This window comes from Accipiter gentilis, chromosome 26, assembly GCF_929443795.1.
Source record: "Accipiter gentilis chromosome 26, bAccGen1.1, whole genome shotgun sequence".
Taxonomy (NCBI): Eukaryota; Metazoa; Chordata; class Aves; order Accipitriformes; family Accipitridae; genus Astur; species Astur gentilis.
The window spans coordinates 12,657,509-12,682,117 of NC_064905.1; the positions used below are offsets into that span (position 1 = coordinate 12,657,509).

General features: G+C 46.5%; 2 protein-coding genes across 6 annotated transcripts in view; one reads left to right on the forward strand and one right to left on the reverse strand.

The window, feature by feature from the left end:
• Positions 1-3,705: 3,705 nt before the first annotated feature.
• DRD1 (dopamine receptor D1) lies at positions 3,706-8,522 on the reverse strand. 3 transcript variants are annotated; one of them, XM_049829224.1, is made up of 3 exons: positions 7,580-8,522; positions 7,164-7,471; positions 3,706-6,870 (listed from the first exon to the last, which is right to left on the reverse strand). In XM_049829224.1, exon 3 carries the CDS (start codon positions 6,860-6,862, stop codon positions 5,507-5,509), a length of 1,356 nt encoding a protein of 451 aa, XP_049685181.1. In that variant the 5' UTR covers positions 6,863-6,870; positions 7,164-7,471; positions 7,580-8,522; the 3' UTR covers positions 3,706-5,506. The 3 variants fall into 3 exon arrangements, with proteins under 3 accessions (XP_049685181.1, XP_049685180.1, XP_049685182.1); XM_049829223.1 differs by lacking the exon at positions 7,164-7,471; XM_049829225.1 differs by having other exon boundaries at positions 3,706-7,471; positions 7,580-7,636.
• A 154-nt stretch (positions 8,523-8,676) lies between these two features.
• SFXN1 (sideroflexin 1) overlaps positions 8,677-24,609 on the forward strand; it is a 41,091-nt gene continuing 25,158 nt past the window's right edge. Inside the window, exon 1 of one of the 3 annotated variants that reach the window (XM_049829227.1) lies at positions 8,677-8,785. The gene's annotated coding sequence lies outside the window, so the exon portion shown is untranslated. Of the gene's footprint in view, positions 8,786-20,845; positions 20,937-21,577; positions 21,881-24,609 lie in introns of those variants that run through there. The other 2 variants (XM_049829228.1, XM_049829226.1) reach the window with 2 other exon arrangements.

The following is a 24,609-nucleotide window of genomic DNA, read 5'->3' on the forward strand; positions in this document are numbered from 1 at the left end:
ACCATCCCCAGCGCTGCTCCCCTGCAGCCGACCCTGGAGCCGCATTGCCACTTGCTGCCTCTTTTGCACCAAATCTTCCATCTCACCAGGTCCACAGGGTGATGATGAACAAGGCCCAGGGTATCCCTTTGATCCCCGCGTTGCCTTCCTGGGTGAAACCAATGCCATCCGGAGGGACAGAAACTAAAGCAATGCCTTTGATGCCAGTCAGTCACGTTATTTCGGTGCACAACCTGGATCCCAGGTCTGGTGGTGCCGCTCCACAGCAAGGTTTGCACTGCCCTGCCAGCGCCGTCCACCACCGCTGCCCACGCAGGCGCTGAGGAAACTCCTTCACCAAAGAACTGATGGGAACATCCCTCCTGGAAAGGGGGAGGAACAGCCTGGCGGGACCAAAAGGGAAAGCAATCAAAAGAGAAAAGCAATGTCCATCAGCACAGCAGGGCCAGCAGCCTTCTCCTGTATCATTGCCCAGAGTTTTTTCCTAGAAACAGAATAAAAACAGGCATGGCAGAAAATTGCCTTTTCATTCTGACCATGACTGTAAAGACAACCAACATGCAAATAAATAGCCATCGTATACTGGATTTACACATTCAGCCTCAAAACTACATTTGTAGAAACACGCTTCCAGCGGTGCGTTGGAAAGACCTGTGCCTGGCTGGGGAGGGCAGCAGGGCCAGCAGCGCGGGGCTCTGCAGATCCATCTGGGAAGGCTGGTGTTCACAAGTGTAACCCTGACGTTGAGATCTGGGGTGGAGAAGGAACACCACCCTGCAAACCCGGCAGCCCCCCGCAGGGCTCGAGGAGGCAGCCAGGCAGCCCAGAACCTCTCGCAAAGAGGGGATCAACTCCGACCTGATCCGAGGCTCCTGGTGGGAGCCCAACGCTTGGCTCAGCCCACCTCTGCTGCAACAGAACAATGCAAGAACATTTTACGCTATGTGTTTCAATCTTTCAGAAGAAACAGATACCGTTGTTTTCCTCAGTCTTTAAGTTACATTCATTGTGTGGCCACATAAGTGGTATCGCTAGGACCATATTCTACTATCGTTATATCAAAAAACCAAAATATTTACTGGAATGATCTGTCTCTCAAGATACTAACCAAAGCAGGTTTTTGAGATTTCAATCTGATTTGGGTGCTTCTGGAAACTGTTGATTTGAAAAAATCCAGGACTGGCTCCCAATAACTGTTATTAAAACTGTACATCAGCAACAGCATTTCCTCTTCCATCCTCTATCTTTTATATGCTTTGTTAAGTTAAAAACCCAAATCAGCATAAAATGCTTGCCAAGGGAAGGGAGAGATGTATTCAGATTTAATCTAGTGATTATGCTTCATTCGTTGCAAACAGCTCCTTCATCAAGGCCATCAGGTGAATTATTAACCTCTTCCATCCACAAACAGAAAAATACCTTCAGTCACAAGGAAGCAATGCAGGAAAAAAGGTTACACAGGTTATTTGTGGGTGCATCGGAAAGGCACACAGCAAGACTCACTCCACAGCAGAAAATACTGCTTGGGGGTGGGTAAGGTGGGGAGAAAAGCACCTGATGCCCACAGGGTAGACGAGGTGGCCATCCTGGTGGGACCAGCGACATCCTGGTGTCCTGGCACCTCGCTGCTTCTTGGTGGCTCTGCCTCTGCTCTGCCACATATTGCAACACATGGCGAGAAAAACATTCCTAGGGAAGTATTTCACCAAAGTGGCTGTTATCTCAAAGATGACGTTATTGCAAATGAACTTCTGCTGCTCTCACCCTCCAGAACAGCAGAGAGGATGCTGCTGCCTGATAGCATGGAACAGTAAGCACTCCTTGCAGGTTACTCACAGGGTTACTACGGCCAAACCTCACCAGTTAACTCCCTGCTATCAGCTCCACCAGAGACCGGCATGGCTCTGGCATGGCTCCAGCCCCCGGGGTGCTTCCTGACATTGGCATGACCAGTAGTTTCAGCAGACCACTGGTTTTGAGCAGCTGGGCACCGGGTGCAGAACAGGTAATACAGCTCCTGAGCAATTAATTCAGCACATAAACAGAGAAGTAGTTAGCAGGCACATGCTGTTGTCCCTTCTAGTCACCCCTGACTCTGGTCTCCAGGCTCTGCAACAGGTAAGAGAAACATTTCTGTGTGCAGGCTGTGGGAAGGGGACTCTTGGCTGTGCTGGGGGGGTAGGATTTTAATTTGGACTTTCTCCCAAGCAAAGGATTATTGGGGCCAATAAATCCAAATGGGTGACAGAACAGCTCTAGCAGCAGTGGGAAGAAAGGAAGAGAGGGCAGATAAAAAAAAACAAACGAGCTGTGAAGGTTGGAAAATGAAGGAGTAAATGGAGTATATCAGTGAACAAGGATCAAGGCAAATTAATGGTATTCTACAACGTATGTAAGGGAAAGGAAGCAGAAGCAAAAATTAGCTTAAAGAGAAGTAGAGAAAAAAAACAGTAAAATACACTCAGAAAAACTTCTCTCCTGCCCTGCCTTTAACAGGGAGCCTGTCACACCAAATGGAAGCACCCAGCAGCAGTAGCAGGCAGCATTTCCCCACCAACTTCCACAGAGTCCCTCTGGAACTCAGGAGGGAGGTCCTGGGATGGCTCCTAGTCGCTCTAGAGCAACCATTTGTTTCAGAATACAAATCATCCTCATACAAACTAATACAAGAACAGCATCTTGCTTTACATGATCTCCTTAAATCGTATTTTGTATTTTGCTATTATATCAGACTGCTGGGAGTTTGGAGAATAAAAGCTCCTGAAGACAGATGTATTTAAGTAGGCAACCACAGAACTTTATCTTTGGCCTGTGTACTTTTTAAAAAGTAAAATAATTCTTTAAAGGTACAAAAAAAAAAATTTAAAAAATGAAAAATCAGGCATCAGCACCATGCAAGGAAATTTTACCCAAGGAGCTAAGAAAGCCTGGAGGCAGACACGACTCCCTGCCTGCCGCCAGACCTGCTGCATTCACTGCCCAAGGGAAGTTAGTGCTAAAGGAAGGGGAGCTGGACATCACCACAGCTCCTGCACCAGCTCAGAGCCCAGCTGCTGAATGGGTCACACTGGTAATGCTTGAGGCAGAAGTGACCACGTTGGTTTGGGTTTTTCTTCATTTCAAAATGAATCTGCTGACAGGCAAAAACAAAGTAGAGGGCTGCCATGAACAGAGGGACACTGGTGAACCTCACTCGGCTGCACCCACCATCGCCTCGCTTCTGAAATGATTCATTTTGTTCCAAAAACCAGACACTAGCAGTGGGGCTGTATCAAGCTTTTAAAAGTATTGCACAACTTGGGGGGGGGGGGGGGGGGGGCGGGGGGAGGAAAAAAAGCAACAATAAAAGCATGCTATAAACCAAGTTCACTACCCTGTTACACCAAGGCAAAAAAAATCATTGAAATAAGAGTCACCAGTAAGTCAAGCTTTACATATTTTAACTAGTCACCTTAAAGCAGAGTGTGGTTGTTTCCAAACTGTGTTTACTGCTTTCAAATCCTAGTTTAGAGCAAGGGCTCAGAGGTCTCTCTGTAGAGAGGACTTTCTCCTGCTTCTAATAAAAATTCCCATCTGCCTTACGGGTATGATCCCAAATAAGGGCAAATGGAAAAAGAGACACCATCCTTGCCTTTAACACGATCAATACAACTGCCAAAAAACAGCATGTATTTAATAAATGCAATGTAGATCATTTTATTTGACCTTCTGTTCACAAAATAATTTTATTATATGTATGAAAGCAGCATACAAGCAATAAAATTATGAAAACATTCACAATACATAAATACACAGACCTGATGCAGGATGTATATAGTTCATTAGAGTTTAAATTTTTTTTCCTCTCAGTTCTCTTTTTCTGACAACACATTTTTTTTATATATGTTATGAAAAAGTTGCTCCAAAGGGTATTTTCGGAAAACAAAGAGCTTTCTTTGAATGCTGCTGAATATTAACACCCAATGTTCCTGTTGCTAACGTTCACTGATTGCTTTTGGCATTACAAAGGGAAAGCAGCAGGGAAGGACAATGGAAAAGTAGCAGGTTTTTTTAATTAAACATTAGCAACTTTTTTGGAGTTCACAGGACTTTTTGAGGTGGGGGCTGCAGTTCCATCCATATTTAGAAATGTCTTAATCCAAAATGGTAATGAGGCACTATTCCATATCGAATGGACTATTGACATGGTAATTACTAAAATGTAACGTCCTCCTAGTTTCCAAAGTAAAGCACTAGGTACCTCACTTTTTAACTCTGACCGTGATACAGTAGCAGACAGAGAGCATGATCCTGGTGGTACTGCAATAATACAGATGATAACGAGGTTTGGCATGTTTACTACCATTATAACCAATTGTGTTTGTTCAGAAAAGATATCCAAGACTTGAAATAAGAAAAGTCTGAGAAAGCGTTTATCTTACATAAATACAAAACATTATATACTAAGATTTGTTATCTAAGAAGCTTTTCTTCTCAAATTGGATTCTTCTTAAGGTTGTAGTCATATTTAAGGTATTTACAGATCCACAAACTTGACATTCTAGCAAAGTCTTTGTAACATGAAACTTTTTAAAAATAAATAGCAGCAATTTCTTTTATTTCTATAAGGGAAGAGAATTCACAACTCAGTCAACGCTGGTCCTATCTTTTGAAAGAAATTCCACTTTAAAAAAAAAAAAAAAAAAGCCCACAAGCAAACAAACTCCATACAGCATCAGTTTTGTTGATTCCTTCATTTCTTGCTGAGCTTCTTAACATTCCTTCATTCTCCTCACCACCTCTCCAGACTATCAGAGGTTGTAATAAAGTGCTGACTGGTTGACTGATCAAAATGCAGTTATGACACTCCAAAAATATCCCATTATTTAGACATCTTAAATAACATAAATAAAGCTAGATCTGTTATAACATATGAAAAATATCGATTTAAAACAATAAATAAATAAAACCAGTATCAACATATTACCTCCCAAAGCTTTAAAAATAACCATTCTCATTATAAGGCTCAATTATTCGTCAGAAATAATTTTAAGAAGGCATCTATCTATCTACCTTTACAATCGCTCAGTCTTTAATTAGGATCTGTTAACACCCACTATCACAAGACACAGCAATCTTTTAACTTCTAGTAAACATTAATCTTTAAATACTTAACATTTACCTTTTGCCTCATTTTAAGCTATAAATTGGTTTCTCTGTGTAGAGAAGCAGCAATACTTTCTTTGTCACTGCACTGTATCTAAATTTGGGGGGTTTTCCTCAGTATGAACAGTACAGTTTAATACCCTTTTTTTAAACCAATTTTCAGTATCTTTTTCTGTTTATTGTTTAAAATGTTAAATTTGCTTTGAATGTCAGGAAAATTAATTCTGGGCTTGGTATAAATCTGTTTTTCTCCCTAGAGCTTAGTTTCTTACCAAAAAATCTTGTATATCTTTCTTTTTCTTTTTTTTTCTTTTTTTATTACCATATACACTATTAGGTCTTGCTGGGTAAACCTTACTGTTCAGGTTTTATGCTGCCCATTTTGTGTAATGGGATTGATCTTTTCCAAAGAAACATCAGCTTCATAATCCAAGATACCAGACAGTGCTGGAGACATTTTCTCCAAGGTCTTAGATAGTTCACCCTCTTCTTCCTTTTTGAGAGGTTCTTCCTCTGGACAGATAATTGCATGTGGAATCAGATAAACCAGATTAGACTCTTTGGGGCTGGACCCTTTGGGCTCATGTTGGCTTGAAAAAACGACTGCTCCATTATTGTTAATACTAACAGTCTCTATAGCATTGCTGGACATAGGGCAGAGCCTGTAGCATCCTAGCAGGGTCGAAAATGCCTTGCGGAAATCAGCATTGAAGGCATAAATGATGGGGTTGAGGGAAGAATTAGCCCATCCAAACCAAACAAAAACATCAAAGGTGGTGGAATTAATGCAGAAAGCTTCTGCTCCCTTGGAAGGTTGGGTAGGCTCACAGAAGGGAATCATGCAGTTCAATACGAAAAATGGCAACCAGCAGCACACAAAGACCCCCATGATCACCGACAAAGTCTTTAAAACCTTGGTTTCCCTCTTGAAGGACATTTTGAAGTTGCTCTCTGGTTGCTGGCAGTCCATACTGCTTCTGTTGCCGCTCGTGTTCTGGCAGTTCTTGGCATGCACTGCTGCTCTCTCCAAAGCCGAGATGCGTCGTATTTGCTTCTGAGCAATCCGGTATATCCTCGTGTAAGTTACTATCATGATGGCCACAGGTATATAGAAGCTAATTAGAGAAGAGGAGATGGCATACATCCTGTTTAGGCTAGAATCACAGTTGTCCATGCTTATACCTTGTAAGCTGGCATTTAGGTCCAAAAGGCTTGTGGTTGTAGCCTTGTGCCAGTTCAGCTGCACAGGGATGAAGGAAATCAACACGGACAAAGTCCACGCCACGCTGATCATGATGAAGGCTGCCTTGGGGGTCATTTTTCTCTCGTACCTAAATGGGCTGGAGATGGCCCAGTATCTGTCCACACTAATGACACAGAGATTTAAGATGGAGGCTGTCGAGCACATAATATCAAAGGCCACCCAGATGTTGCAAAATGAACCAAAAGGCCAGAAACCGGCGATCTCGGCCACAGCTTTCCAAGGCATGACCAAAACTGCCACTAAGAGATCTGACACGGCCAAGGAGATGACAAAGAAGTTGGTCACCTTGGACCTGAGGTGGCGAAACCTGATGACAGCTGCACAGACCAGCGTGTTTCCCAGCAGCGTGGAGAGAATCAGCAGCGAGAGGAAGCAGCCCGTGAGGATCCGAAAGGAAGAGTCCCTTTCCACCAGCAACCCTTCCCCATCCATAGTGGTGTCGTTCCAAGTCATAGTTTCTCCTGAGGGAAAATCATATCATGATTTTCATGACGGCATCAGCTCCTTTCCTTGCAGAGATCAAAGACATCAGACGTCCATTAACTACTCATCACCAAACAGACCAAAGGTCCTTTTCTCATGGCCCCTTCGCCCCCGGATGGACTTTGAATCATCCTGAACCCACTGAAAGCTTTATGAGCAGGAAATGAAAATGCACAAATACAGTCCACCCCACAGACAGTTTTTTTAAGCAATCCCTTCAGAAACGCACTGCACCACCCCGGCATGAAGAGGCCTAATTCAGACAGCTCACCTGCAAATGTTCTGCTGCTGTCCTCTGCAAATATACCCCACAGACAGGAAAGCAATCACTTTTCCATGCTTGCATATATTCCCACTTAAATAGGCTATTGATCGAGTGTTTCCGGAGTCCACTGCACTAGCCTTTCCTATTTACTGAAGCGTACTATACGAGGTGCTTTTCTCTAGTTTCCTAAATGTCTCACTGATGAAACTCTCCATCCTTCCTCCTCGGTACACTCCTGTTACAAAATGCATCAGTTCTCTGTTTCTGGGCAGCGTCAGAAAGCAAATCTTCACTTTGTTTCAAACTGTTTTACACTTCCAAGACAAAGAAAATAAACATACAGTAGGTGTGTTTTAAAGGTTTTCAGTAAGAAGTAGCTCAGGTTATTTAGTTTTATTTAAACGAGAAATGCTGGCTCCTACCTTTCACCTCTGATTCTCTGTTTGCTCTGGGATGCAGGGCCGTCTCTCCTCCTCTTTTAGTTTTGGAATTGCATAGCAAATCTTATACACAAAACCACCACAAAAACACTGCATTGCATCAGGTGCGTGTGTGTGTGTGTGTGTGTGTGTGTGTGTGTGGTTTTTTCCCTGAAAGTGCAGATTGGCAGGGGAGAAGTAAAAACAGGAGCCGGCAGAGTCTGACCATCAGGAGTTAGTTTTCAAGGGAGCAGCAGGTCTGTGCTGTCGGACCATGCGTGACGGACCCCACCGGCGTGTGCCCAGCTACCTCCATCCCACTGCCCCTGCTGATCACACTGCAAACTTTGTTGGCCGGATCAGTCCCAGTCGCACTTTGTACATCCCGTCGAAGCGGCACGTCAGGGCAAATCATCCCAGGCAAAAGGCACGGTATTCCCAACGCTGGCAAGAGCCGAGTACCGGTTCTTTCTTCTGTCGTTCACTAGAAGGAGAAAGAGGGGCGAGAGGAGGAGAAGGACCTGAGCGACCTCCCCGCTGCCACGCCGGCGGTGCCCGCAGCGGGTTCCTCTTCCAGCGGGGCCAAGTCGCTTTAACACTCCGCTGCCAGGTTATAGCTCTCCGTAACTACCCTGGAATAATCCCACCTCCTGCTCAGAGGGGCTGCGCTCCAAGGACCGGGGCCAGCTTTTACCATGCTTTTTCCCCTCTCAGAAAAGCGCAGGCGGAGGCAGCTCCTCACGCTCTCCCGCAGCCTGCCCCGGGCCGCGCATCTCCGGTACCGGCGGGTCCCGGCGGCAAAGGCTTTCTTCTGCCCGGGGCAGGGCTCGGCAGCATCGCCCCTCCAGCAAAGGTCTGTCTGCCCGGCGTCTCCCTCCTAAAGGATTAAGACAAGGGAAAGACAGGCACGGAGGCACGCAACGGGCAAAAAGCAGCCCCCCTTCGCCTCCTCTAACATCTTCGGTCGGGCGCAGCTTCTTCTGGGCAGCCTCTCCCCGGTTTTTCCGCCTTCCTGGGGAATAACGTCCCGGCCAGCCAGGCAGCCGGGGCGAGAGGCGAAGCCGGGCTCCTGGAGCGGCTGTTCCGGAGCTTAGCGCAAACGGGATTACTTTGCCCGGTCTTGAGCTCCGCCGAGCTCCGGGACGCCCGGGGTGCTGCGTGATGCCAGGGCGCTGCGAGCCAGCTGAGTTCAATTAATTGATGCGGAAAGTAAGTACCGGCACCTAACTTCGGGCTGGGCGACGCTCAGGAGGCGGGCTGCGGGCCGAGACACCCGCGGCTTCCCCGACCCCCCGGGGGAGCAGCAGCAGCAGCGTTTACCCCAGAGCACACTCCGGGGGGAGGACAACACACCGGCCGGGACACCCCCCGTCCCCCCGTCCCGGCACGGCGGTAAGCGCGGCGGTACTCACCGGCGCGGGGAGGCCCGGGGCTGGCGACGGGCTGCAGCCGGGGCACCGCACCGCACCGCACCGCGCCGCCTCTCCGCCGCCTGGCGCAGCCCCGCGCCCCCGCGGCTCCCGGCGCAGCCGCGGCCGCCGGGCTCCCTCTCCTGGGCGGCCGCGGCCCCGCCGCGCCGCGCCGCCCCGCGGAGGCGGCCGCCCCGGGTGCGAGGCAGCCCCGAGGGGCAGGGCTGCGGCGGGATGCGCCGCGACCCCCCTAGCCCGCACCCGCCGCCAGACAGGCTTAACGCCTGGGTTCGTAACGCGGGCGAGGGGCATCGTTATCCCTGCGGGTAGGCAGGGAAGGGAACGGGGAGGGGGGGGACCCAAAGCCCAGGTTCCTAGGGGTGCGGTAGGGGGCTGAGGACCCGCGTCCTGACTAAGTTGTTGGGGGTCGGGCGAGGGGACGGCAGAGGAACAAGCGGGTCCGGAGCTTCGGACCGGCCGGGGCCTCGGAGCGGCACCGCCCGACGGCAGGTGCGGCTGGATTCGCGTCTGCAGGGAAACCCCAGAGCCACGAACTGCCCTCCTTGGGCGCCGAAATCTGCCGCTCTCTTCAACCCGTGGTTTCTCCTTTGCAAAAAAATCCTTCCGGTTCGGTAGTAAGCACCAAAAACAGAGCGGCTACGTCTCAAACCCCTTCTTTCTCCAAAAGGGCTTTTTCTTTCTTACCTTAGCCACAACAGGCAACGAAAGATGAACATGTTGCTACCTTTGTATAGGAACCTTACTCAAAAAAATTCGGAAAATGAAGAGAAAAGACATCACAGGGAGGTTAAAAACCTCCTAGAAGAACAAATAAGCAATCGCTAAGTTGTCAAGACAAATTTCCTAGGGTTCAGCACTAGTGAAGTTGCTTTTGTGCCATCCATAATTTTTCATAATGTCAGTTAAAGCAGATAGAGTGCTAAGCTAACTTTGACCAGCTAACTAAAACACTTGGTTTTCTTTCTCCCTCTCTTTCTTTTTTTTTTTTTTTCCCTTTTCAACCGCTTCTCAGCAAGTTCTCATGCTCCCCTTCTTATTATCCTGTCCTTTAATCATCATTTATCCCCAGAGGAGGGTGAAAATAGACAAGAAAATGAATCCTGCGCTCTTTGGTAATAGAGATCTCTAATGAAACTCACTGTAAGTTTTCTTTTTTCAAGTTTTTTTCTTTTTTTCTTCTGTTCTTAAAGCAGAACACAGGTGAGGTTTACTGCGTGATATTTACCTTCTGAAAATGTAGCATGCTCCTGGTTTTCAGTAGAAACCCTGGGCTGAGGGGAACATTGCCTGCATAAGAAGTCACTGAGTACATTTGATTTTATTTGTAACAATTTCCAGAGGCTCCGCCGAAATGGCTTTCTACCACAGCCATCCTGGATTATTCCAGGAGAAACCACAACTCCGGAGTACAAAAACAGCACAATTTTTGAGACATACTAGAGAGAAACGCCGAGGTACACATTGCAGAGAAGAGAGCAGTCTGCTCAATCGTCTGCTTATCAGCTCATTGAGCGAACTCTTCTTTTTTTTTTTTTTTTTTGCTAGGGAGCAGCCTTTCCTGGGGAAGAGGCTGAATTCACTGTTGGAAGACCCTAATGCTACTCATACGGGTGAGGGTTTAAAACTTTCATTTGAATCTGACATTTTAAAAAAGCCTTTTAGCTTCCTGCTCACAGCAGCCCATAAGAATCTCACAGTCCTTATTTGTCTGGCAATTCAAGTATCTGTTTCAGAAGTCAGAGCCTCTCTCCTGTCTCATCTCTAAGTTTGTGTGATCGGTTCAGGGATGACAATGAGGTCTGGCTCAGCCAAGACCGTACTAGTGGAGTGAAGCCCCTTCAACAGCTACGCAGGTTTCAAACACCAGCGTTTCATGCAGGGCACCCTGCAGTACTCATTTGTCACTTTAGCTAATCTGTAAGCTTTTAAAACTTTCATGACTTAATAGTCATCCCAGGTGAGGAACAAAAGTGAAATCCATTAAACCCCTACTATTATTTAGGTAAATTTAGTGGTGGGATTAGGCAGCCGACTGACATGACTCTAGGAGCAAGTTATACAAAGTATAGGGTGAATTTTCCTTTTGCTGCTCTCTGCTAACCTGCCTCCAGCCAGTGTGAGAAGGATCAGCTCACAGCTCTTGTCCAGGTCGGGACTTGCCTAAAACTGCCAGCAACAGGACGACAGTGCAGGTGTTTCCTGGAGATTTAGAAACAACCACAGAGCTTGTTTAATTCTCCCTGGATACCCACATAAAACAGCTGCTTAATTTTATTTAATGCTTTTCAATCACTACTGGCTGATGCTGGAATCAAAGCAATGCCCAGCAAAGGAAAGCTCTGTGAAGCACCTGCTCCTCCCAGGAGACTCTGGTTGGAGAAAGTCCTATTTGGTCCATATGAAGATTTAAAAACGTAAATACTGAGTAGCACCTTGATCCAAATGATCTTCATCCAAACAGTAATTTGCTACGGGAAGACTAAGTCAGAGTTGAACAAAGTCCAGATCTTGCATTCAGAGATAAACATGCTTTAATCTACAAAATACTGCACATACTAGAGCTGGAGAAAGGCAGCTTAATTTACAAAATAGTATTACATTATGTGGATACAAATTGTAGTTGCATCACTCTCAGGATGACTTTTTGAGTCTGCATGCATGGGATTCATTAAACGTGAAATCAGCTGAGGCATGTTAACAGAAATAATGTCTAAAAGAGCTGTCAGGTTTCTAAATAACTGGTTATACTAATAAGCCAAGATAACTTTAGCCTCAATGTAACCTTCTCAGAAAAATCAAGGGTTCCTGGAAATTGAACAACAGCTATGAAGTCTCTTAAAGATCAGTGAAGCACGCTGGTTAAATTGACATTACAATGTTGGGCATTCCACAGGGAAAACTGCAGTAGTGAGTACAAAAGCACAGAGCAAAGAGTAGCAGCAGAAAAAAAATATTACTTTGCTGCTAAAAAAAAAACCAAAACATCTCCAAGGATCTCAAGCTCACTCTTGAATGATAAAGATCCACCAGCAGGGAAAAAGGATCAGTGAGAGAAATGATTTCTAGTCCCCAAACACTGACGACAAGAAGCCTAAATATTCAGTATTGAGTGTGGGTGCTTTTTTTTTTTGGCTGTAGATTGTAGGCATGTCTATCTGCAGCTGGACCTTAGAGTCTGGGGGATTCTGTAGGACTGATCTAAAAAAGCACATCAGTGCCACTGGGAATATTGACTTTTGAACTGTTTTCAATGGCAACCGGTGCACAAAGCATCCCTGGGTTTCAGGTCACTGGTGAAGCATGTGCAAAATTCTGGACACTGACAGGGAGAAGGAAAATGAAAAAGCCCAATAGAAACACCATGTATGCAAGTCTGAATTTAAATTACTCATTTGAGGCAGCTAATTCAGGCAGCGGCAAAGCCGGACACAAAGGGTAATGCAAGGAGGGTATAAATGGGAAGGATATGTTGGGCAGTGCTACTGGTTCCCAGGATCTGGAGCTCATGCAGTGATTGTGGGGTGCTCATGAGGCAGGACCAGGCACTGCTGCTCCTCTGGCATCTCCCCTCCCCATTACACTGATGCTCAATGACTGTCGGAGCACAGCCCTGGTCCCAGCCAGGAGAGCCCATCTCCATCCTCGGGCCACAGTAGAGGAAACCTGCAGAAAGGATTTCTGCTCTGCGGGAGATCAGGCAGCAAACTCTCAAAAAGCAGCCTCGTGTCTGCAGGACTCTGCACACGCAAGCTTTATAAGTGGTGGAAAACCATAATCTGGTTGTTTGTCCAGGGAAAGGAGCGGTGTTCCCGTCCCCTCTCCTGCTCAGAGCCCGTTCAGGCTCTGTTCTCCTTTCCTTCCCTCGCCAGCTATCCCTCTCTACATTTGCAGTGCAAACCCAGAGTTTCAGCTGTAACTCCCCAGATTTTACAATAAAATGGCTCATTTTGGAGAGAGTGGAAGACAGGAAAGAAAGACAAATATCAAACCTGCGGCCAGGGATCTGAGCAGAAGCCGTCATCTAAACAGTCCCCAGCCTCCTGCCATGCAGGAGCCATGGGTAATTTAAGCTCGGTGCAGTGCTGCCAGTAACAGTGTTATTTAATCGGCAGAGCTTATGCAGTGACTTTATGGGGTTTTTCCAGTTCCACCCACTCACTCCCACAGGAACAAAGAAAAGTTTTCCACAATCAACACTTGGAGTGACCCTTCATCTCACAGCTCAACCTGCTCTGTCAAACCAAAGGCCATTACTAGATCTTAAATCACCCCAGAAATGGCTCAAGCAGGGAAGCCTAAAATTTCCCCCCCTTCTCTTTCTGGGATTTGCATCTGCCACGGATATGGGGTAGGAGAGGGATTACTGCCCTGCCAACACTTCTCTCCAGAGTGGGTAGAGAGCCAAACTGCAGAGGATGATGAGACTAAATTATAGCTGAGAGGAGAGGAGAGGAGAGCTCCAAGGAAAGAAAAACGCTTCATCCGACTGCCTCGTCCCTGCGGCTCAGCAGAACAGTGCCAGGAAATCCACAGCAAACCAACAAGACCCCTTCTTTAAAACCTAATCTAAACCAACAAATACAGAATATCCAAAATCTCTGATTAATTCACCGACAAATGTAGGCACTCGATGTACTGCTGAATTTTATATTCTAATCCATGTACATAAAAGTCCTACACAGCTGATTGCTAAGGACCTGCTATATGAAATAGCACATAAACTAGTAGGTCAACACAAAAATACAGACTGGGCCATTGCCTCCCAATTTATGCTTTATTTGCATATGCATAATTTTTTAATACTGTATAGCTCGCATTTTTTCTTTCGCTCCACACTGGATGGACATTTTAGGCCCTCAGAAAAGTTGAAGTTGAATATATTAATCAAAAGAAAAGTCACGGAAAAAATGACAGCACTTTCAATGTTAAAGATGGCTTTGACATATTAATTAGTATCTCAGAAATGAAATAAAGCCAGTGATACAGAATGATTCATTAGAATGAAATTAATCTGAGAAATAATTAATTCTGAGTGGATGGATAAAAAGAATACAAATAGATATATTAGCAGCAAAACTCTTCACAGATGAGTGTGACAGTGATTTCTAGCAACAGTGGATGAGACTGCAGATAATACAATTTCTTCAGCAGATGGCTTGGTAGGTGGCACTCTCCCCTCCTAAACTGGTGTTACAGATTTACTCCTGAGCTGCATGCCAGCATAAAATGGTTCCTTCCCCATATTCCAGCCCAGCCCCTGATTGACGGATGGAGAAGAACTGTCTAACTTCTACCAGCAGGTTTTTTGTGGTTTTCTGGTGCAAGATCTGTGACAATGAAGAGTGTGCTTGGTACCTACAGGAGCCCAGTGCCTCTAAAGGTTAGCGGAGCAAGTGAGCAATAGTTTGCACTACAGTTGAGTATTAAGCCCACATTATTGCACATCCAGGACGGTCAGACTCCACAGCCCTTCCATCGGCAGGCTACAAATCCTTGAATTAAAGATAATTAAACTAATATTTACCAAAAAAATAGAAGCTGATACTGCACAGAGCATCACTTCTTGCTCATAGTGAAGACCAACAGAAGCATTTCGCACCTGCGCCGCCGGGAGCCGCAGGAGCAGGCAGCTCTGCCAGGGACGCCCAGCCAGGGCTCTCTGCATGGGGGGCAGCCCCACAGTGCCCATGCAGGAGCGCAGCAAGTCCAGCTACGGTAGACAGGGTCAACCAGCTGTCCAGCAACAACCAGACCACCCCAAATGTCCCAGTCCTGAAGCTCTGCTGTCTCAGGCAGCATTTTCACCTCTGCAGCTCCCCAGACAACCCTGCTACCGTTGCGATGCTGCAGCTGAACCAACCCAGGCTCTTACCTTCAGGTTCTGGGATTAAATCGTTCTTGGAGGCAAGATGCTGGTTGTCAAAGTCCTCACCAAATCACGCAGTCTGGCCTTGATAGCAGTCAGAAATGTTCCACCAAGATCAATAAAACACTAGAACTATATTCCAAGCAAGAGTCCACACCAAGGTCTAAACTTCAGGCTGCTTCACTCCTCCTGCCATAACTTTCATTCGAACTTTTGAAAAACCCAGTGATCTGACTGGATTACCCCAAACTAAGTTATAATCCCAAATCCCCTTTCACCCTAGCTCATCTGGATCTGTTTTCCTCTTCCAGCCTCCATGCCTGTCTCACCACATCAGGCAGGACTCTTTCATCCCAGCAACATAAGCAATGTCTCCCTCTTTGTAGCCTGCCTCAACGCCCTTGGTTTTTCCCTGCCCTGTGTTGCAAAGAGTTGTTGCTGTGACAGTCGCTAACAGACAGTATTTTCCCAGGCTGGAAATGTTCCCCGAGTTTCATCATCCATTTGTCAAAATCTGTCTCAAGGTGAGGACCCTTCCAAGTCAGCAAGTTCCCCCTGCTCCCTTCCCACAAAGCTCAGCTACCCAGGGCTGGGTTTAGTGCACGTTAGGGCTCAGCTGCACCAATGCAGGCATTCAGTGTCTCTTCTTCAGTCCCTCAAACTGGTCCTCTCCATTTAGGAAAGGTTAAAATTATGGATGTCTTCTAGGTACATGTTACATTTCAGGAAAGGCTATGGGATCTGATCCTATCTACTTTCTGGCTTCACTTTTTTCCCCACTCTTTTCGGTGGTTGATTTTCTCCTGTGCTTTTCTCAGCATTACTTCCTAAGAGCTTCCCCCGCGTCTTTAGGAACTACAGGATGTACAGCTCAGCCAGGATTTTTCCATTGCTTTCTTGCATTTTTCTACATCTTCTTCAGAATTTCACATACCTTTCTAGGATTTTCCTAGTGATCTCTGGGAATGTCCCCTCCAGCTTTCTAGGGATTTCCACCCAGATTTCAGGAAATTTCATACTGCTTTCTAGGAAAACTTCCCATTGCTTTTCAAGGATTTCTTTCACCTTACTAGGAATTTGCATTTGCTTTCTAGGAATTTCCAGGGCTTTCAAGAAATCCCTAATGCTCTTCTAGAAATTTCCCTGATGCTTTCTAGTAATTGTGTACTATTTATAGGACTTCTCTTCTGCTTTCCAGGAGCTCCCTTCTGCTCTTTAGACATTTCCCACAGCTTTCTAGGACCTGTGCATTTCTTTCTAGGATACCTCCTTACTTCATAAGAAATTCCCTCCAGCTTTCGAGGAATTTGTAGCCAGCTTTCTCAGAATTCATATTTTGCTTTCCTGTAATCCCCCCAAAGCTTTCTAGGAATACAATTATGCTTTCTAAGAATTTCCCATAATTTTCCAGCAGTTCCCTGTAGCTTTCTAGGAATTTCCCATGGTTTTCTAGACATTTTCCATACCTTTCTAGGAATTTCCTGCTGCTATGAATCTCTTACTGCTCTCTAGGCATTTCTATCAGCTTTTCAGGTATGTCCATCATCCTGTGGTGTGGTGTCAAGTGTTGTTCCATGCTATTTGTGCTGTTGCATGCTATCTCGTGTTGTGGCATGTTGTATGCTATTCCGAATTGTCCTGTGGTGTCTTGTTTTGTCATGCGTTCTGCTGCCACTTCACGTTTTCAGCTCTTTGCTCGCATTGCTGAATGCCTTCCCGTGTTGTTGTGGCATGCTCTTGTGTGTCATCTTCTGCTTCTGAGTGCTGCCAGAGGTTATCAAGTGCCATCCTATGTTGCTGCAGGAGTAAACATTTGAGAGTGTGTATTCTTAATTGCTATTTTCAAAAGCCATTGGAAAGACTCAGGAGGTGAAAGTATTAGGAGTCAGCAATACCTGATCACTTGAGGATGATAAAAAAATTTGTCAGGCCTGGTTGAAGCAGTTGTGAGCTCCTGTGGCTGTTCTCTGTGCCCTATGGGATAGTACTACACCTCTCCTTGCCCCCATACTACATCCATAGCTGCATATTGACATCCCAGATCAGTCTGCCTAGTCAAGTCTCTTGTTGCTGACAGCAGCTGGCACAGCTGCTTCAGGGCATGAACGATCCCGCAAGAGCATTTATAAAATAGCCACATCATGGGGGAAATGGCTTCCTAATTCCCTTGAAAGGCTGGCTTATCCCTTTAAATGTAGTTTTATGTCCCTTCTAAATGCAGATTGGCTTTTCATGTTCATTCCCTTCCAGTCTTATCTGAAATAACTATGCATCTAGATAAATAGGTAAATTGGATATGCATCAGTTTAGCTTGGCACAGTATAGCATGAGTAACATAAAATTGGGTTCAAATATTGCAGATGGAGCCAAAACCTTTAACTGATTTTGTAAGTAATCCTCTATCAGCTTATATAAGGGTTTCATTACAATTTATATTGCCAAACAGTGTAGTGTTACTTGTCTGATTGACCAAATTTCCCTAGATAATAATTTATTCATTATTAGCTTAGACTGGGAAAACAGGGTGATGGGGTTTTATATACTGACACAGACTCCCAGAAATCCCTAGCTCATTTACAGAAACTTGAACTTTTGGGTACTCCTCAGAATGTACTGATGTCCCTTCCAGTCCGGGTTTGGATTTTCTACATAAAATTAATGCACAGTAAGTCAGTAGACCGTAGGAAATGTTGTATATACATGGTTCACCTTGCCCAGTATTCTGCTCCTGATAGCAAAACCCAGCACCAAAGCCTTCACAGGCACCTCCCGTCGAGTGCTAACGAATAGTTCCCAGAAACGTTGCTGGTTTCTTCTAGCAAAGCCCCGATAACAGCCAGCTTGGTGCCAAGGCCAGTTCAAACACCATCTTCCCGAGCCAGCAGCTGAATACACCCAGTTCCTTGCACTGCACCTTCAGGGCCGTCACCATACATCATTTCCCACTTGCTCTACAACTACTTTTTTCATGGTGCAGAAAAGTCTTGACACATCCCACGCTTGCTTTTGCTCTCATCGACGGCACTGTTTGTGAGCCAGGGTTGCAGAAAAGCCGGTCCTGCAGTGCCACTTACTGGACATTTATGTTAATAAAAGCAACGTGCAAGCAGGTCTTCGTTTTTCTCCGTTGATTCCCAGTGCCAATTTGAAATGGTAAAAAAAAACCATAAAGAGCATTAATGTCCAATGTAAATATTATGAATACAGGAAAGCTTGAGGAAAGCAAATACAGTAAAGCTCCTTTCTTAGATGAGGCAGTAATTGTAGAGGAACAGAAATCCTCCTTTTCTGGTCAGCATAAGGAAGAATTTGCCCTGTAATAGTCCGGGAATTCTTCCAGGTGGAAACATACACCAGGTCACACCTCAGAACAGAAGCAGGATCAGGCCAAAATACACATCTGGATCTGGGAGCTGGCACATCCTCCTGGACTCTTCATTTTTTAATACAGCCAAAAACATTTTAGCATGAAAATTAGCACAGACTAAGAAATGCATATAGCCAGAGGTAAGATATTCTTTGTGACTACCCATATTTGCCCATTTGCCTTCCAGTTTTGTGACTCATGAGCAATTGTTGTTGGTTGGTCAGAGCCATTTCAAGACTTTTCAGGATTCATGGCAAAAAAACCCAGATTTGTTTCTCAGCAATGGGAGAAATGACTAGTCTAATGAAAAAGTTACGTAGCTGTTCAAAACCACCTGCAGAGTATAGAGGAAATTATTAACTCAAGGAATGAATGTAGGTTTCCATGTAGCGACTCAGAGAAAGAATTTAGGTATTAATATATTTACATTAAAGAATCTGCAAGCAGAGTTTCTATTGTGATGTGCAGAAAAGACCATGTGTGGTTTTAAAGCAGAAAAAACACGTTAGTATCTTTGGCATATAGGAAAATTATTAGAGACAGAAGACATCAGTCCTCAGAATGTAAAACCATATACCACAGTACCAGTTATACCCACCACCAACTAATTTACTTCAATGCATGACATCCAGCTGTCTCCAGTTTCTGAATGAGATGTCTTTCCTGCTCTGTCATTGCAATGTTTTTAGCAACAAGTGTTAGGGCCAGATACGTCAAAGATATATTCAGTGTTGGATCTGTCAGTGGTCATGGAGACTGGGATCTGCCTGACAAGATTAAAAAGAACTGAAGACACTAGCAGTAAAGCACATAAATTGTGAACAAATTTTGTTGTGCAAGAAAAATACAGTACAAGTTTTTACTTTTTCATGATGGAATCTCACCTGGTATATTTGCACCTGCAACTGTCATATATACATCTGTAAGACCCAAGTTGTGGAGCCACGGGGTAAACAGATAGGTGGACATCTAAGATTTGATGTTTCTGTGTCAGAATGAAAGTTGAATCTTAGCTTTTTATTGAAAATCATAAACTGAGTAGGCTAGTTAAAAGCTGAAAACAAACTCCAGCCTACACAGTTGTATTTTTATGGAAAAAAAAAAAAATTAAATCCAATTTTTCACAGAAGTTGAGTTTTAACAGCAGAAGTTTCACCAGTAAGTATATCTCCACAAACATTTAATACTTGGCGAGAGTTCTGGCTTTTTAATATAAAATTCCCATTTAGCATGCTGCAACAGTGACAGGGAGGTCAGAGCTTGCCAGCCCTGTATTCAAAATGTTAAGAGTAGGATTGCTGCAGATGCACAGCTGCAACCCCTTCAGGGGTGAGACCTGTGGACAGAGCAGCGTTGTTACAAAGGGAATTTTAACAGAAGACTTTAGAGGAGCTGGGCTGCGTTATAGACTGTAGTTGCAATCGGCCTTTGTGTGTTGGTATGTTTTTCTGGTCCACAAAAGAGGTGAACTAGCACTGTTTGCAGGCTGTGAATGGGATGCAGCACTGCTCTAACTGAACACATTTTCCCCCATTCCCAGATCCCCAACGTCAGTTATGGGTTAAGACCAGCTCATGTGCTGCTGACTTACAACACTATCAGACTTAAGCATTAACGTGCTAATTCTTGAAATGTGTGTTAGGAATCCAGTTTGTGCGTCTATCACCATGTTCATCAGGAAGCTGGGCTGGAGAAAGAATAGAAGCAATGTGATTGTGTATCCCTACTGTTTTTATTAAATCTCAAATGACTGCACATCTAATCTCAGGGAAGCTACGGGATGCTATAAATATAAAATGTGGCTTGACCATAATTACAAAAAGGAAATAAATGCTCTGAAATCCATCCTCGGCCTTCCAACGAAATCAAGGACCCACGTTTGTTTGACATTTTTAAGGCACCGCACACAAGAAAGCTCTCATCAGCTGGAACGGATTTCATAGGAATGCACTGCTTTATTATTTTTTATTCCTTTTTGGGATTAGGACCCAGGAGTAAATTATTTTTCTAAGGGTTCCGTCACTGTGGTTTCCTACGAACATTTCGCCGCCGCTGGCTGCCGTCTGCAATACACGATAAAGCGGGAGCGATGGAAACGAGAAAGCCAGCAGAAACCCATCTCTGCTGTCCCCGCCGCCCCTGGCCCACCGGCTGCCCTGCTCCCGAAGCTGCTCCCGCTGCGGACTGACGAGCCGGCCCTCTGTCCCCGGCCCCAGCACCCCCGTCCTGCCACGGAGGCGGCCGGTAACGCTCCTGCTAGTTCTCCCGACCGCTTTTCTTTCGTTCACGACAGAAGTAATGTCGGGGCCTGAGCTGCCTCCACAACGTGAAGGGCGCCGAGCGGGGGGCACCGCCGCTCCCGGGGGCGCGGGAGGAGCCGCCCAGGCCCGGCAGCCCGGGCTCCTGGGGGCCGCCCGATCCCTCCGGGAGCCTTCGGGACTTCAGGGGAGCGGGCGGAGGGAGAGGGGAGGTCGAGCGGGCGGACCCGGGCCGGCTCCAGCTCGACCACCACCACCACCGCGGCTGGCCGCCCGGCCCGGCCCCGGCCGGCCCGGCCCCGCCGGGGCGGAGCGAAGCGGAGCGGGGCGGCCCGACCGCCTCCCTCGGCCCCCTTCGCCCGCCGCGCCGAGCGAGCCTCTTCCGGGCAGCGGGGCGAGGGGCGGCGCGGAGCCGAGCCGGCAGCGTGCGGCGGCCGCGGTGAGTACCGGCGCCGGGCAGGGGCGTCCCTGCGGCTCGGGGTCCCCGTGGGGCTGGGGAGCCCGCGCCGGTGTCCCCCCCCAGCGCCATAGCGGTGCCCTCCGCAGGGGCCCGGCCCCGCGCGTCACCCCCGTCCCCTCCACAGGGGCCCGGCCCCGCGGGTCACCCCTGTCCTTCCCCCACAGGCCCGGCCCCGCGCGTCACCCCCGTCCCCTCCACAGGGGCCCAGACCCATCTGTCACCTCTGTCACGCCTGCAGAGGCCCCGATCCGCTTGTCACCCCTGTCCCCTCCACAGGGTCCCGGCTCCATGTGTCACCCCAGCCCCGTGCCTCACCCCAAGCCCTCCACAGGGGCCCAGCCCCGAGTGTCACCCCTGTCGCCTCCACAGGGTCCCGGCTCCATGTGTCACCCCAGCCCCGTGCCTCACCCCAAGCCCTCCACAGGGGCCCAGCCCCGAGTGTCACCCCTGTCGCCTCCACAGGGGCCCAGCCCCGAGTGTCACCCCTGTCGCCTCCACAGGGTCCCGGCTCCATGTGTCACCCCAGCCCCGCGCCTCACCCCAAGCCCTCCACAGGGGCCCAGCCCCGTGTGTCACCCCATCCCCTCCACAGTGTCCCAGCCCCGCGTGTCGCCCCGTCCCTCTGTGGGAGCAGAGCCGGTGTCCCAGCGGGTCACCCCTCTCCTGGGGAGGTGCTGGCTGGACACTCGCAGTGGCAGACAGCTGGCCCGGGGCTGCCACAGCCCTCCCCTCCTGCCTCCTCCCTGCACACATAACAGCTCCCCATTTCCCCACCCGCTCCCAAAATCTCTGTCCCCTGCGCGTGGGCTCTCTGTCGCAGGGTGGTGCGTGGCAGCGGCACAGATCCCCGGGCCTGCAGCAAACAAGCCTCCCTGCTGGGGGATCGTGCTTTCCAGGGGAGGAGCACGCCGAATAACTTGGAGGTCAGGCACCTGGTAGCCAGAAGCAGGAGGTTTAATTATGAGTATTGGTTTATTTGTTTTAAATTATTGAATTTATTCTGATTATAATGGGTATTGGGAGAGCAGGAAGGAGGGGATGAAGACTGGCTTTGTACTAATGTCCAATTAAAAAATCACCTGTATGGATCCTATCAGAAAAAGATACATGAAATAGTGAAAAACTATAGAAAAGGACCATGAACATGCCTCGGTAGAGTCAGATAATCCTACTTCAGTTTACCAGGGGAGGGGTTAAAAAATAAGAAGCAGAGACAAGCTTGCAGCAATCAGGACTGAAAAAAAAATAAGAGCTTGCACTAACCCTTTTTAGCAAAGAAGCTTTATTTTTCTTGATGAAGAGATGAAGTGAACATGTGACGTGTCTCTGTGATATACCTCATGCGATGGGAGAAGAGGTGGCAAATCGAAAGCCAACACCACTGAGCTGGCTGTGGCAACCTCTAACATCTGGAGGTAGCTTTAATGCAGAATGATGAAATCTCTCGTCAAGTTACATGCCAAAGATGGCTGCTGTTTTGAGGAGAGAGCCCCAGCAGCAGGCTCTATCCATTTAACACAGACTGCTGCTTTTGTTGCTAGGCTACAAGCAGGACGTACATTTATAAGCAAAAAAAAAAAAAAAAAGTATCTTGTAGTGTTGCCATGATTTGCCTTCTCCAGTGTTCAATTTGTTTTTATGATTTCAGTAGGAAAAATCATAGTGCAGACAAAGCTGGTTTTCCTTGTGATTTAGATAGATATTTACTGACAGAAGCTGCTTTGGGGAAAGAAAACTTGGCAAGTGGCTTTGTTAACATTTGGTGTAAGTACATTGCATCATACTTCTCCCAGTCATCAGCTGTGCTGCTTCTTTCAAACTGTGGTAGCAAACATAGTGCAAATAGAGGAATACCGTTGCTTAATGACCCCAGTAAGTCTGATGTGTGCTCTTTTATCATCACACAAAAATGCTTTCTTCCCCTAAAAATCTATTAGTGCTTCTTATTTGAACTAATTATACTGCCATGATTGATGGTGATGTCCCTGGAGAACGCATTGTATTCTTTTCTTTGCCAGAGCAATTAAAATATGGGTAGTAGCTGGGTTCACCTTTCCGCTGTTGCTTTGCCAATGTGTTGTAGTTTTAAAGTAGAATAGGTCACCTTTTACTAATCAGAGGGTATTAATTTCCTGTCTTTTCTTCTAAGCCAACATAGCAGCTGTTGTGGGGGACACTGCTTGTGGAAAAGAAAAATCTGAGTTTGTTCAGGCAAAGGAGCCCCAAAAAGGGCTGGTGTGTTATTTGAGGAATAAAGAGGCCTAACGGGATCCCTATGTGTTTCTCTATCAAAGCAGCATGGGAAATGCTTCAAAAGAACTCAGCTCTGCAAAAACAGACATGCGTCCATGGGCACTTTGGTTTATAAACATGTCAGAGGAGGAAGAGAAGCTGTTCTTCTCCCCATTTTATAGCAGCGGGTATTTTTCTCAACCTCAAGATTTTCCAGCCTACATCTCTCATTTCCCAGAACAGGACATTGACAGCTGGACAGCAGGCTGTTAGGGGACTGCTTTGAAGAATGGAGATCTAGGGGCCTAAGTGTGTCATATCTTTTTTTTTCTCTCCCAGTGAATCTGCACATGAAACATTTTCAGCAGCACCTGGCTCTAACTTTTGAACTATTCCTATTCTTTAGGATTCTGGTAAGAAAGAGGTACTGCTGTTACCTTCTATTGTTACTGGGTTTTCAGGGAAAAGCCTCACTCTCATTTTTCAAAAAAAGGAACTCTTAGTTGCCTCTAGGAGATTTTGTGAATCATGATCTGACCTGAGTGCCTTTACATCACCTGAAGTTAGGAGTCTAAGTCCTGGTAAAAGACACCATACAAGTTAGACCTTTCTTTTAGCATTTGCGTTGGCTAGGTTCCTCACTTGCCTTCCTGTATGCAGGCTGGTTTGAATTCTCTTTTGAGCTAGAGAACCCAGCGTGTCCCATGCTTTTTAACAGAGGGTTGCAGGTTGCAGTTTGGGAGTTGGGCACTAAGAAGTGAGATCTCGCAATGATCATTATCACAATTATGTCTGTACTGCTTTTGGACATAGACTTCTCTTTAGACTTCTCCCTCCCCCAGCTCAGTTTTTGCTGACTTGCTGAAATTGCATGCAAGAGAGGTTAAAGGCTGCTCTCATTAATAGAGTCCATTTCCACAGGGGAAGGTGCAGGAGGCTATGATCTGGACTCCAGCCCCCATAAAAGCAAACAGCAACAGAAAGTTCTGTATAGTGAGTGAAGCAGTACCCTATCTGGTACCCAGTCTAAGGACATTTGCTGAAGGATCCTCACTCACGAGAATTCAGGCATTTGTATCTGTTGAGGAAAGCCTGCTTCTGGGGTAATTCTGAGGCAAGTTTCTCTCACAAATAGTGTCTCCGACAATACCACACTTCTAGCAACCTAAGCTGTATGCATCTCTCAAGGAATGGACATCTTGCCATTAGAGATGCTTCTTGACTCAGAACAGTGACTGTTGCTTTAAAAATGTGTATTTAGATCAGACATGGAGAATTAGGTTCACAGTTATACCATCAAGACATTTCTTTTTCTGTTGTTCTATTCCCAATTTTAGCTTAGATACTGGAAAAATTAATGATATACCTAACAAAGTTTCTTAACTGTGAAGTGGATTTTTTCAAGACATGGATTAAAATA

Bases quoted from the DNA above. Each gene is read 5' to 3' on its own strand.
- DRD1 (XM_049829223.1), bottom strand. From the start codon at position 6,862: ATGACTTGGAACGACACCACTATGGATGGGGAAGGGTTGCTGGTGGAA.